The 13,230-nt window shown below is 40.5% G+C and overlaps 1 protein-coding gene across 1 annotated transcript in view; it reads left to right on the forward strand.

The window, feature by feature from the left end:
* RB1 (RB transcriptional corepressor 1) overlaps positions 1-13,230 on the forward strand; it is a 279,061-nt gene that overhangs the window by 199,374 nt on the left and 66,457 nt on the right. Inside the window, exon 18 of the mRNA XM_089679104.1 lies at positions 6,949-7,067. Within this exon, the coding sequence (XP_089535230.1) occupies positions 6,949-7,067 (119 nt within the window). The remainder of the gene's footprint in view (positions 1-6,948; positions 7,068-13,230) is intronic.

Consider the following 13,230-nt stretch of genomic DNA (forward strand, 5'->3'; position numbering starts at 1 on the left):
GAGCATTTTTTATTTTAAACGTTTTTTATTAAAGTATTAATGTTTAATAAAGTGTTTCTGTTTATAGTTTATTTCTGTAAATAAATGGAGGTAGCTGAATTAAAAATTTATATATACACGTTGTCCTTCCTGCTTGTTTGTCAGTCAGTTCTACCAGCTTTTATTTTAGCAGTTGTAAAGGTGGGTGCCATTTAACCCTGTCTAAAGTTGTCCATGCACACTAGTCTGGGTGTACAACTTTCTTTAAAGACAGCCATAGAGGGATTGAAACTTGTCCGGTTCAGCAGGGACCAGCCAAGATTCGATCCATCTATGGGCAGGTTGGTTATACTGAAGTTGATCCATCAACTGATTTAAGTACAACCAGCCTGTCTGATTTTTTTCATGCAATCGCTGTCAGTGGCTATAGCTACTAGCAGTGATCATTGTGTTTTGCCGGCAGGGAAGGCTCCACACTGTCAGAACACAATACCACTGCGGGAGGGATTCCCCCATCAACACAGTCAAGCTATTTTCTTTCCACCCATGGTGGAAGGAAATAAAATTGTATAATTTATGAGCTGCTTTAGAGTTCTAAACAGCTATGTAGTTCAAGGGCCTACCTAATTGAATCTAAATTGAATTGATTGTTTGGGTACCCATTTTGCTATATACAAGTTGATCATTCTCAGGCTTTTGGCTGTTGTCAACTTATTTTAATGCGTTCAGCCAGCTTAATAATAGGTGTTGCCACTAGATGGAGAATCATGATAATATACATATGTATTTAATACTTTCTTGAAAATATGTGATCAGTAACTCACATAAAAAAATTTCACTTAAAAATAAAAAACAGGGATTTCAGATTTTCCCAGTAGACCTTTGGGGTTTGTCTCTTTATATTGATGTCATTCATAGCTGCAGGATAGTCAGACTAGAACCTACATTCACTGTCTGCCTTCGCATTCTTTGGGAGACTTTGTAATATGTGGTGTTGGACTTGCCTAAGCTTGAATATTTCCTGTAGTTAACTACGGACATCTAAAGTGCTCAAGAAAACTATGGTTATGCTTTAAACACTTGAGAACCTAATATGTTACATAAACACTGAGGCCCTGGAGAGCTTCAATTAAGTCTCTGAGGCACTTATAAACATCCGTCCTATTCCTCTTTGCTGTACTGGGGCACATAGTCATCTTGACAGCTGAAATTCATTTACCAGCAGGAGCAAATCAGAAGGCTACATATAGATAAACTACAAAGGTATAAATTATTTTATACAGGTGTTAATAAATAAACATATAAAACTGCAGGAGCCTTTTAAAATGAAGGATAGCTATGATGGAAGTGGTGTAGTGTGAAAGATGTGTTAACATAACAGAAACAGACTCCATGGCTATTAATGCTTTACAACAATATCCTGGACTTCCTTTTAAGCCTCTCTGTTGTTCATAGAGGCATAGTGCATTGCACTGAGTATTAGGGAGCAATGCAATACGGCAGAATCAGTGTCACCTCTAATCCATTGTGTACATTCATTTCCATACAGACCTAGTATGATCCAAACTACAGTTGAAAACAGAAAAGCCTTTTGAAGTGTATGTCCAGCCAAAACTTTTTTCCTTAGTTTTGGATGGTGTGGGGAAGGGTTAGACACCTTAGAAGGTTTTACTGCTCTTCAGTCTCTGTTAGATTCACCTTCACGTTCTGTCCTACTGACAATGTTTTTCAAGACACAACGTGGGGAGAGAGGGGAATTTTACATCAGCAACAGACAAAAATAATATTTTTTTTTTATAGTGAAGTAGAGGAAGGCTAGAGCCCCTGTTAGAATATTTCTGTTCATGTCTTCATGATTTAGCCATATCGAGGGTTAAATACATTGCAGGTCTGGCCAGGAGCTGAAAGCTACAGTGCCTTGAAAAAGTATTCATGCCCCTTGAAATTTTCCACATTTTGTCATATTACAACCAAAAACGTAAATGTATTTTATTGGGATTTTATATGATAGACCAACACAAAGTGGCGCATACAGTTAGGTCCATATATATTTGGACAATTTTAGTTTTTTTTCAGGTATTTGCCAAAACGTATTCAAGCTATAGTTATATAATGGATATGGGCTGAAAGTGCGCACACTTAGGTTTAATTTGGGGGGATGTACATCCAAATTGGAGGATGGGTTTAGGAATTACAGCTCTTAAGAGTAGCCACCCCCCCCCTTTTTAATGGGACCAAAAGTAATTGGACAATTGAATCAAAATCTGTTTTATGGCCAGGTGTGGGCTACTCCTTCGTTATTTCTTAATGAGTTAAGCAGGTAAAAAGTCTGGAGTTGATTCTAAGTGTGTGGTATTTGCATTTGCAATCTATTGCTGTGAACCTACATCATGCATTCAAAGGAGCTGTCCATGCAAGTGAAACAGGCCATTGTAAAGCTTCAAAAACGGAAAAAAAATGCATCAGAGAGATAGCAGCAACATTAGGCGTGGCCAAATCAACAGTTTGTTACGTTCTGAGGAAAGAAGAATGCACTGGTGAGCTCAGCAACATAAAAAGACATGGACGTCCACTGTGGACAACAGTGGTGGATGATCACAGGATCCTCTCTATGGTAAAGAAAAACCCATTCACAACATCCAGACAAATGAAGGACACTCTCCAGTAGGTGTGCGTATTATTGTCAAAGTCTACAATCAAGAGAAGACTTCATGGGAGCAAGCCAGATTAGATTTTGCCAAAAAACATCTTAAAAAGCCAGACCAGCTCTGGAAAAGCATTCTTTGGATGGATGAAATTAAGATTAATCTGTACCAGAATGACGGGAACAAAGAAGTGTGAGGAGGCTTGGAACAGCTCATGATCCAAAGCACACAATGTCATCTGTCAAACATGGTGGAGGCAGTGTGATGGCATGGCTTCCAGTGGCACTGGGTCATTGGTGTTTATTGATGATGTGACAGAAGACCGAAGCAGCCGGATGAATTCTGCAGTGTTTAGAGATATACTGTAAGCCCAGATTCAGCCAAATGCAGCAAAGGTGTTTGGATTGCCCTGTATTTGGCTTTATCCATCTTCCCATCAACTCTGACCAGCTTCCCTATCCCTGCTTGAAGAAAAGAATCCCCACAACATGATGTTGCCACCACCATGTTTCACGGTGGGGATGATGTGTTCAGGGTGTTTTCTGCCACACATGGTGTTTTTTGTTTTAGTCCAAAAAAGTTAAATTTTGGTCTAATCTAACCAGAGCTCCTTCTTCCATGTTTGCTGTGTCCCCCACATGGCTTCTCACAAACTGAAAACTGGCTTTCTTTTTGCCACTCTTCCATAAAGACTAGATTTGCGGAGTACATGGCTAATAGTTGTCCTGTGGACAGATTCTCCCACCTGACCTGTGGATCTCTGAAGCTCCTCCAGAGTTACCATGGGGCTCTTGGCGGCTTCTCTGATTAATGCTCTCCTTGCCCAGCCTGTCAGTTCATGTGGACAGCCATGTTTTGGTAGGTTTGCAGTTGTGCCATACTCTTTCCATTTTCAGATGATGGATTGAACAGTGCTCAGTGAGATGTTCAAAGCTTGGGATATCTTAATAACCTAACCATGCTTTAAGCACTTGGTAACTGTGCTTTGCCGAATGACAGCTATAACGCTGTTACCCAGTTCTGGGGGGGGGCATCATATGCCGTCCTCCCAGAACGCGCCCGCCCAGGGGTGTGCACTCAGCAATCTCCGTGATCGCTGTGTCCTACGGACACAGCTGATCACGTGATGAGGTGAAAGGCCAATCAAAGCGGCCTTTTACCACCTGTCAAAAGACACAGCAGATCACAGGGTAAATACAGTTGCCAGTTATCGGCAGCACTTTCCTCGCACTGTCACAGCATGAGGAAAGTACTGCCAATAACTGTCAGCTGTCACAGAGGAGATTGGCACTGATCATCAGTTCCCTGCAGTGCCACCCACCAGTGCCCAGCAGTGCCGCCAGTCAGTGCTGTCTATCATTGCTGCATATCATGGCAGCATCATCAGTGCCTCCTCATCAATGCCTACCAGTGCAGCCTCATCAGTTCAGCCTATCCGTGCTGCCTATCCGTGCCATCTCATCAGTGCTGCCTAACAGTGCCCATCACTGCTTTCTTATCAGTGCAGCCTCATCAACACACATCAATGAAGTAGAAAAATTACCTGCTTGCAAAATTTTATAATAGAAACAAAGAACTTTTTTTTTTTGTTCTTTTTTGTTTTTAGTGCAAAAAAATACAACACGCAGTGGTGATTAAATACCACCAAAAGAAAGCTCTATTTGTGTGAAAAAAATTATAAAAATTTCATATGGGTACAGTGTTGCATGACCGCGCAATTGTCCTTCAAAGTGTGACAGCGCTGAAAGCTGAAAATTGGCCTGGGCATGACAGGGGTATAAGTGCCTAGTAGGCAAGTGGTTAAACTTCTCAACTACGTTATCCCTGAGCTGTCTGATGTGTTCCTTGGCCTTCATGATGCTGTGTGTTCACTAATGTTCTCTAACAAACCTCTGAGGGTTTCATAGAACAGGTGTATTTATACTGAGATTAAATTACACAAAATGGACTCTATTTACTAATTAAATTACTTCTGAAAGCAATTGGTTGCATTAGATTTTAGTTAGAGGTATTAGAGTAAAGGGGGTTGAATACAAAAGCACGCCACACTTTTCAGATATTTATTTATTTGTAAAAAATGTTAAACCATTCATTAGTTTCCTTCCACCTCACAATTATGTGCCAGTTTGTGTTGGTCTATAACATATAATCCCAATAAAATACATTTACGTTTTTGGTTGTAACATGACAAAATGTGGAAAATTTCAAGGGGTATGAATATTTTTTCAAGGCACTGTATTTGCAGTGTGTGCTGTCATCTATCTGCTTGACTCAAAAAAAAAATATTTGGATGCCTGGTACATGCTAAGCATGGGTGAGCTCCTGGACCTCAGCATCCGACTGGCTCGTAAGACTGAGGGGAATGACAGTAGCTTCATTCAGTAATCAGTCCTTTCTCCTCTGTCATTTTTGTGTGGAGCTTCAACAGCTCCGTGTCCCTTTTAATGTGTGTGTAAACCTCAACAATATACCTCTCCTGTTTGCTCCCTTTTTTTCTGTTAAAGTTTTTTTAAATCTATTTGACAAGCGCAAAAATACCCAGTAAGCTGATGACTTGTTTTGCTCTTTGCTTTTGCTGACTGATATAATTTAGCATTGTTCCCAGTTCTCGCTTTGAACTACTGGAACACCTTAACCCTATGTTTTGGAGATGAGAAGAGATAGATGTGTTCTGTAGTCCTAACATACTCCCTGAAAAGAAAAAATGCAACCACCGTACATAAGGACTAGTAAGCTGCAGTTTTGTTCTTGGGTTTGGATACACTTTAAGTAGTATCTCTATTATTGCTTGCTTTGCTCAGATCATCTCAGAATTGTTTCTTTGCACTGACAAAATTATATTTGTGACCTTCAACCCTAATTTTCTTGCTCTGAGATTAGCATTCCTTTTATCTATGCATTTTTAACATTTTCTATTTTTCTGCTATTGTTTCAGCAATGCCAGAAAATAAATCCGTTATGTTTTTAGCTTTAAAATTGTTTGATTTATTCACAGATTGTTAAACAAAACTGTATTCTATTGTTTTACGTACCATGGGCTTTTAAGCTTTTTTTGCATTCTGTGGACATGTGCCATTCACACAGCATTGAAACCGTGGTAGTTGTTTTAGCAGACTATGATTGACAAAATGGTGGCAAATCCATGCTGTTCATGGGTTGTATTACAAATGTAAACGGCCATAGATGGATTGAAATTTGCCTGGCTGAGCAGGGACCGACCAAAGTTTGATCCATCTATGGCTAGCTTTAGTGCCTTGATACTGCACGTCCTGCACATTGTTCATGGAAGAGCTGATTTCATCAGAGCCTTCTCACACCTGCGTTTTTCTTCTGTAACAAGTTTAATGAAAGCGAGACTAAAGGGAGAAATACTCACTTTTCTTCCATCCCTTGCCAGCACCATCATCTTCTTCTGTGTGCCGGTTAATGACCATCTTCATTGCGCAATGCGAGACAATGTCATTCTTGCGCAGGAGCTAGTCATCCCAACACGCAGGGATCAGGCTGTACAATGTAAGCTAAGCTGCTCATGCACAGCTCAGTTTGCATGCTGGGGATCGCCGTGAGCAGGTAGGTAGGCATGTTTTTGTTGTAAAAAAGACATTGTAAGTCTCTTCTGCAATATAAAGCCTGCCTGCTCAAAGTGATTGACAGTGGAGCTTTAGTCCTGTTTTAATCTGGTTTGCCTCTAAGGCAGAACAAGATATTAGAAGGTATGCAAGTCCACACAAAATGAATTGGCATTCATTTCTATCGAAGTCTTTAAATTAAACCTCTACTAAGATGGGAATGGCTATTGCTGATCTACGTTGGAAAATGCTAGTTGCCAGGATGTCTGTGACCTCAGCATTTTATGAATCATTGACCCAGAACACGCATGAAAAATATGAAATTAAATTCAGAACCTCTGATATCTAGGTTTGGAAGATGTACAGTATGTAGTGGCAGCCTCCAAATTTTCTCAGGGCAAATTTCCTTTTCTAGTTTTCCTATCTTTAAAATCACATATGACTAACACTCTACTGCCTCCTTTTTTTACATTGGCTGATCAGCTAATATTCATCCCAGTACCTGTCACCCTTAAAATGTTTGTTTCTCCCTCTTCCCTCACTGTGTATGCAGATTGAAAGTACAAATGAAACATTGCAGATGCAAAACTGACATTTGGGTGCACTGCCCTTCATTCCTACCTCAGTTCTCCTTAACATGACATATCTTTGTTTTCTAGGGTTAACTTAGGTTGAGGTTTTTATAAAATAGCGTGATTATGTTATACAATAGTGCTTTATTAATGTACACATTGTTTGTTTGTTTTTTTTTCCAGGATTCTCCTCTGTTTGACTTGATCAGGCAAACAAGGGATCGTGAAGAATCAGTTGACCACCCAGAAATCGCCAGTGCAGCACAACAGCCATCACAAAACAACCCTACAGCTGCAGATCTGTAAGTCTACAAAGAACTATCCAATGTTGTGTTTTAAACTTTTTGATTAATTTCCCATTTAATAAACCAAGCAATAACTTGAAGCTAGATTCCAGACAAATATAAATATAACACCAGTCACTCCACTTATGTATTGCTTAAAAATCCCTAATGTGCCAATTTATGTAGAACCATTGTAAGTACCTGAATATGACTGTATTTCAGCCTCATGTAATCCCCTCTATAGCAGCAAATAGAGGTAAAGTGACAGCCAGTCAGACTGTATTGCTTAGTAAAGCAAGGGGAAAATACATTGATGAATTATACAGTATTGTGAGGCTTTGACAATTTTTCTAAAGCGCTAATATTTTATTTTGCAGTTTGTCATATTGTTTTTTTCTCCACTTAGATTCCACTTTCCTTTGAACTTATGAAAATGTTAATCCGTTTCCCCATACATTCCATTATTCACTGCAATTTACTGATTTTCATGACACTTTTAGGCCTGTTTTAGGTTGTCCATTTTTCAGACAGATCTGATCCTCCAGTCTTTTCTATGGAGTGGTAGATGTAAACAAACATATGTCTGTTTACACCGGCCTACATCCAATCCTACCCTATCCACCCTAAATAGATGGATGGGGATCAATTTCCCATCCAGGTGGTGGATCAGATCAGATGGCAGTCAGATGTAAACGGACAGGCAGCCATCCGCTCAGCAGGAATCAGCAAGTGGACTCCAACGAAGTATGTAATCTATTTAGACATGACATGTGTGCTCCATGGACCGATTAAACAATGTAGTTACAGAAAGACACAGATGCTTGTGGTGTTTCCAGATTATTACATTTAGTGTTTCACTACTGGTTTTATCAGTCTGTTATTAATATTGCATTGGAGTTTCATTCAGAAGCTGACAAAATCTGTCCTGTCCCCTGCACCCAAATGAGCATGTAGTACAGCAATGTATTATCAGCATTACTTACATGATTATATACAAGTTACCTGCAGGGAAGGGCCAGAATTTCTGAGTAATATTCTATATGCTTCATGTTACATGACCTGAAGTTTGTCACATCTTAGGAAGACTTCTGTGCCCACTATGCATTATGGCTGTAGCATCATCTTTGTAGCATCATTCCTTGTCCCTTCAGTTTCTGCGTGCTGCGTCTTTCCAGCACAGTGTGATTGTTGAGACCTAAAGCAGCTGGCTCATTTGTCTTATAACTGCTGATTAATGATGCGGTATATACAGTTTTTAATTTTTTTTTATCTTGTGCATATATGCTTCTTGTATATACTTTTTGTGGTTCTGTTAAATTTCTATTCTAATAAAGTTCCAAACTGTCAGTTTGACTTTTTAAATGATGCAGATATTCTAATTTTTAGAGTGCCAAAAAGACAATTCTGTAATTTGCCAAAACTTAACACCATAAGCGTCTCACTCATAAAATTTTCATGGATCACTACTGTGATTAAAAACCATTCACAAATCCACCAGGCAGTAGAAAAGCTGGGAAGATCTTAAACAGAAAGTGCAGACCTTTGTGCAGTGAAACCTTTTGAATTAGATCCAAATACACAAAGCATTACACTCACATTTAGAGGAATTAAAATGGTCACAGTAATGCTAATTGAAGGAGCCAGGTGTAGCCGTATACCCCTCTGTGAATCCATCAGGATGCCTCTCACATGCAGGCAATTACTCCATTAGACGAGTGCAGTCTGCACTCATGCGCCTGTCAAAACCAGCTGGAACAGAAACTCAACCAAAGTGATCCTGACGAATCCACAGAGGACTATACGGCTAAACCTTCATTTAATGATGATGTGATTGTTTTATTTAATCTGCAGTGGGTATAAAAGAGAATTACCCCCTTTAAAATAATCACATTTTGTTGCTTTGCAGCTTGAAATGAAGACACAGTTTTTGTTTTATCCAGCTTTATATACTCATTGCAACTTACAGTGGGGCAAAAAAGTATTTAGTCAGTCACCAATTGTGCAAGTTCTCCCACTTAAAAAGATGAGAGAGGCCTGTAATTGGCATCATAGGTAGACCTCAACTATGAGAGACAAAATGAGAAAAAAAAATCCAGACAATCACATTGGCTGATTTGGAAAGAATTTATTTGCAAATTATGGTGGAAAATAAGTATTTGGTCACCTACAAACAAGCAAGATTTCTGGCTCTCACAGACCTGTACCTTTTTCTTTAAGAGGCTCCTCTGTTCTGCACTCATTACCTGTATCAATTTCACCTGTTTTGAACTTGTTATCAGTATAAAAGACACCTGTCCGCAACCTCAAACAGTCACACTCCAAACTCCACTATGGTGAAGACGAAAGAGCTGTCGAAGGACACCAGAAACAAAATTGTAGACCTGCACCAGGCTGGGAAGACTGAATCTGCAATAGGCAAGCAGCTTGGTGTGAACAAATCAACTGTGGGAGCAATAATTAGAAAATGGAAGACATACAAGACCACTGATAATCTCCCTCGATCTGGGGCTCCACGCAAGATCTCACCCCGTGGGGTCAAAATGATCACAAGAACGGTGAGCAAAAATCCCAGGACCACACGGGGAGACCTAGTGAATGACCTGCAGAGAGCTGGGACCAACGTAACAAAGGCTACCATCAGTAACACACTACGCCGCCAGGGAGTCAGATCCTGCAGTGCCAGACGTGTCCCCCTGCTTAAGTCAGTACATGTCCGGGCCCGTCTGAAATTTTCTAGAGAGCATTTGGATGATCCAGAAGAGGATTGGGAGAATGTCATATGGTCAGCTGAAACCAAAATAGAACTGTTTGGTAGAAACACAGTTAGTCGTGTTTGGAGGAGAGAGAATGCTGAGTTGCATCCAAAGAACACCATGCCTACTGTGAAGCATGGGGGTGGCAACATCATGCTTTGGGGCTGTTTCTCCACAAAGGGACAAGGACAACTGATCCATGTACAGGACAGAATGAATGGGGCCATGTATCGTGAGATTTTGAGTGCAAACCTCCTTCCATCAGCAAGGGCATTGAAGATGAAACATGGCTGGGTCTTCCAACATGAAAATGATCCCAAACATGAAGGAGTGGCTTTGTAAGAAGCATTTCAAGGTCCTGGAGTGGCCTAGCCAGTCTCCAGATCTCAACCCCATAGAAAACCTTTTGGAGGGAGTTGAAAGTCCGTGTTGCCCAGCGACAGCCCCAAAACATCACTGCTCTAGAGGAGATCTGCATGGAGGAATGGGCCAACATACCAGCAGCAGTGTGTGCCAACCTTGTGAAGACTTACAGGAAACGTTTGACCTCTGTCATTGCCAACAAAGGATATATAACAAAGTATTGCGATGAACTTTTGATATTGACCAAATACTTATTTTCCACCATAATTTGCAAATACATTCTTTCCAAATCAGCCAATGTGATTGCCTGGATTTTGTTTTCTCATTTTGTCTCTCATAGTTGAGGTCTACCTATGATGCCAATTACAGGCCTCTCTCATCTTTTTAAGTGGGAGAACTTGCACAATTGGTGGCTGACTAAATACTTTTTTGCCCCACTGTATAACATCCAAGTGAAAGATATATAACCAACATGTTAGAAAAAAAATTCTAAAACAGAATCACTGAGTTGGAAAAAGGATCACCCCCTTCCTAAAAATGACTTGTAAACTCAGTCAGGTGTAGCTAATCATCTTCTCAATGGCACACAAAGCCATTTGACTTTAAATTGTGATCCGCTTTGGTCATTTTGATTATCTCAGCATGAAAAGATCTTTCCTGGAGCATTTCACTCCCTGATAGTGCAGCTGAAGCAAACAATCAGCTAGGCACTGTCAGAAGATCTTTGGAACAAAGTTGTGGACAGGCACAAGTCAGGAGATGGATACAAAAACATGTCAAAGGCCTTGTCAATGCCTAGAAGCACAGTGAAGTCTGTTATTAAGAACTGGAAGGTATTTAGTAAAACACAGACTCTTCCTGGATCAGGACATTGCTACAAACTGGATGAAAGAGCCAGAAGGAAACTGGTCAAAGAGGCTAACAGCACCTCTGAAGCAGTTGCAGGAATTTATGACAGAGTTGTCATTGTGTGCATGTGACACCAATATCACAAATTCTCCACAAATGTGGCTTGTATTGGAGGGATGCAAGAAAAAAAGACACTGCTCAAGAAAGGCCACTTGCAGTCATGACTAAACTTTGCCACCTTGAAGATTCTGAGGCCACATGGAAAAAGGTGTTCTGTAAGATGGGACTAAAATTGAATTATTTAGCCTCAACACTGAACTGCAGCATGGACTGGAGTACTTGTCAGGATAGAAGGAAGAATTGATGGGGCAAAATATCATCAAGATCTTGAGGAAAATCTGCTGCCCTGTGCCAGCAATTTGTCAATGGGAAGATGACAATAACCCCAAAAAAAATGACCACACAGTGGTTGAAGGAGAAATAAGTGAGTGTCCTTGCATGGCCTAGTCAGAGCCAAGACCTAAACCCCATTGAAAATGTGTGGAATGACTTGAAGACTGCAGTCCACAAACTGTCCCCATCAAATTTAACTGAACTTGAGCAGTTCTGCAAAGAGTGGGCAAATATTGCAAAGTCTAGATGTACTAAGTTAGAAACATATTGCAAGAGACTAAAAGCTGTAATTGAAGCAAAAGGCGGTTCAACAAAATACTGACACAAGGGGGCGATACGTTTTGCAACTCAGTGTTTCTGTTTTTTATTTTTATTTTTTTTCTGACAGCTGGATAAAACAAAAAATGTGTCTGTCTTCATTTCAGGCTGCAAGGCAACAAATGTGGGTGATTCTTGTCTATACCCACTGTAAATGTGAGTGCACTTCCTGTGTATTTGGATTTATACTAAAAGGTTTCACTGTGCTAGGGTCTGCTCTTTCTTTTTTATATTATATCTTCATATATAGAAAGTAAATTTGTTTGTGTGGTTTGTCAAAGGAGGAAGGGAGAGAGGAGAAAATGGTGTTGGCACACACAGCAGAGGTTAGAGGCAGCATTCAGTGTTGGACTTGCTGCACTCCAGTGGCCTCAAAGCAAGGTAGATGTTTTTAGTTACCCTTATCAAAGTTTTGGGGTTGGGTCCAGTTTTGCTTTAGGTACAGTTGTGGCCAAAATTATTCAACCCCCAATGCTGTAAAGGGGTTTAGGGACTATAGTGTACATTTGGAATTGTATTCAGAATCAAATCCTACAAGGACGTTGTAACTACCCAAATGCAACTAAAATGACATCAATTGTTTATGTAATACAGTAGTAAATGGTTCTTATGTGGTTTCTTCATTGCCACAATTATTCAACCCCTTAAAGACTACCACTCTGAAGAACAGAGGTTCATACAGGTGCTTTCCATCAGGTATTGAAAACACCTGTGGATGTCACCGAGCAGCAATCAAGCATAATAAGCACCAATTAGGCAGCTTTAAAATGACTGTGATACTCAGCTCCTTCTAGACATTTACTGGTGTGGTTACAAACATGGTGAAGGCAAGAGAATGGTCCAGGAAGACAAGAGAAGAGGTGATTTCTCTTCACAGGAAGGGCAATGGCTATAAGAAGATTGCAAAGATGTTAAACATACCAAGAGACACCTTAGGAAGCATCATTCGCAAATTCAAGGCAAAGGGCACTGTTGAAACGCTACCTGGTCGTGGCAGAAAGAAGATGCTGACTTCGACTGCTGTGCGCTACCTGAAGCGTAGAGTGGAGAGAAGTCCCCGTGTGACTGCTGAGGAACTGAGAAAAGATTTGTCAGATGTGGGTACAGAAGTTTCAGCCCAGACAATAAGACGCACACTGCGTAATGAAGGCCTCCGTGCCAGAACTCCCAGGCGTACCCCCTTGCTGTCTCCAAAGAATAAGAAGAGTCGACTGCAGTATGCCAAAAGCCATGTGGACAAACCACAAAAGTTGTGGGATAGTGTTCTGTGGACTGATGAAACAAAATTAGAACTGTTTGGGCCCATGGATCAACGCTATGTTTGGAGGAGGAAGAACAAGGCCTATGATGAAAAGAACACCTTGCCTACTGTGAAGCATGGTGGAGGGTCAATCATGCTTTGGGGCTGTTTTGCTTCTGCAGGTACAGGGAAGCTTCAGCGTGTGCAAGGTACCATGAATTCTCTTCAGTACCAGGAGATATTGGATGGAAACGTGATGCAGTCC

Source organism: Staurois parvus, unplaced genomic scaffold (genome assembly GCF_062004578.1).
Source record: "Staurois parvus isolate SC_StPar_1 unplaced genomic scaffold, SC_StPar_1.0 ptg000017l, whole genome shotgun sequence".
Taxonomy (NCBI): Eukaryota; Metazoa; Chordata; class Amphibia; order Anura; family Ranidae; genus Staurois; species Staurois parvus.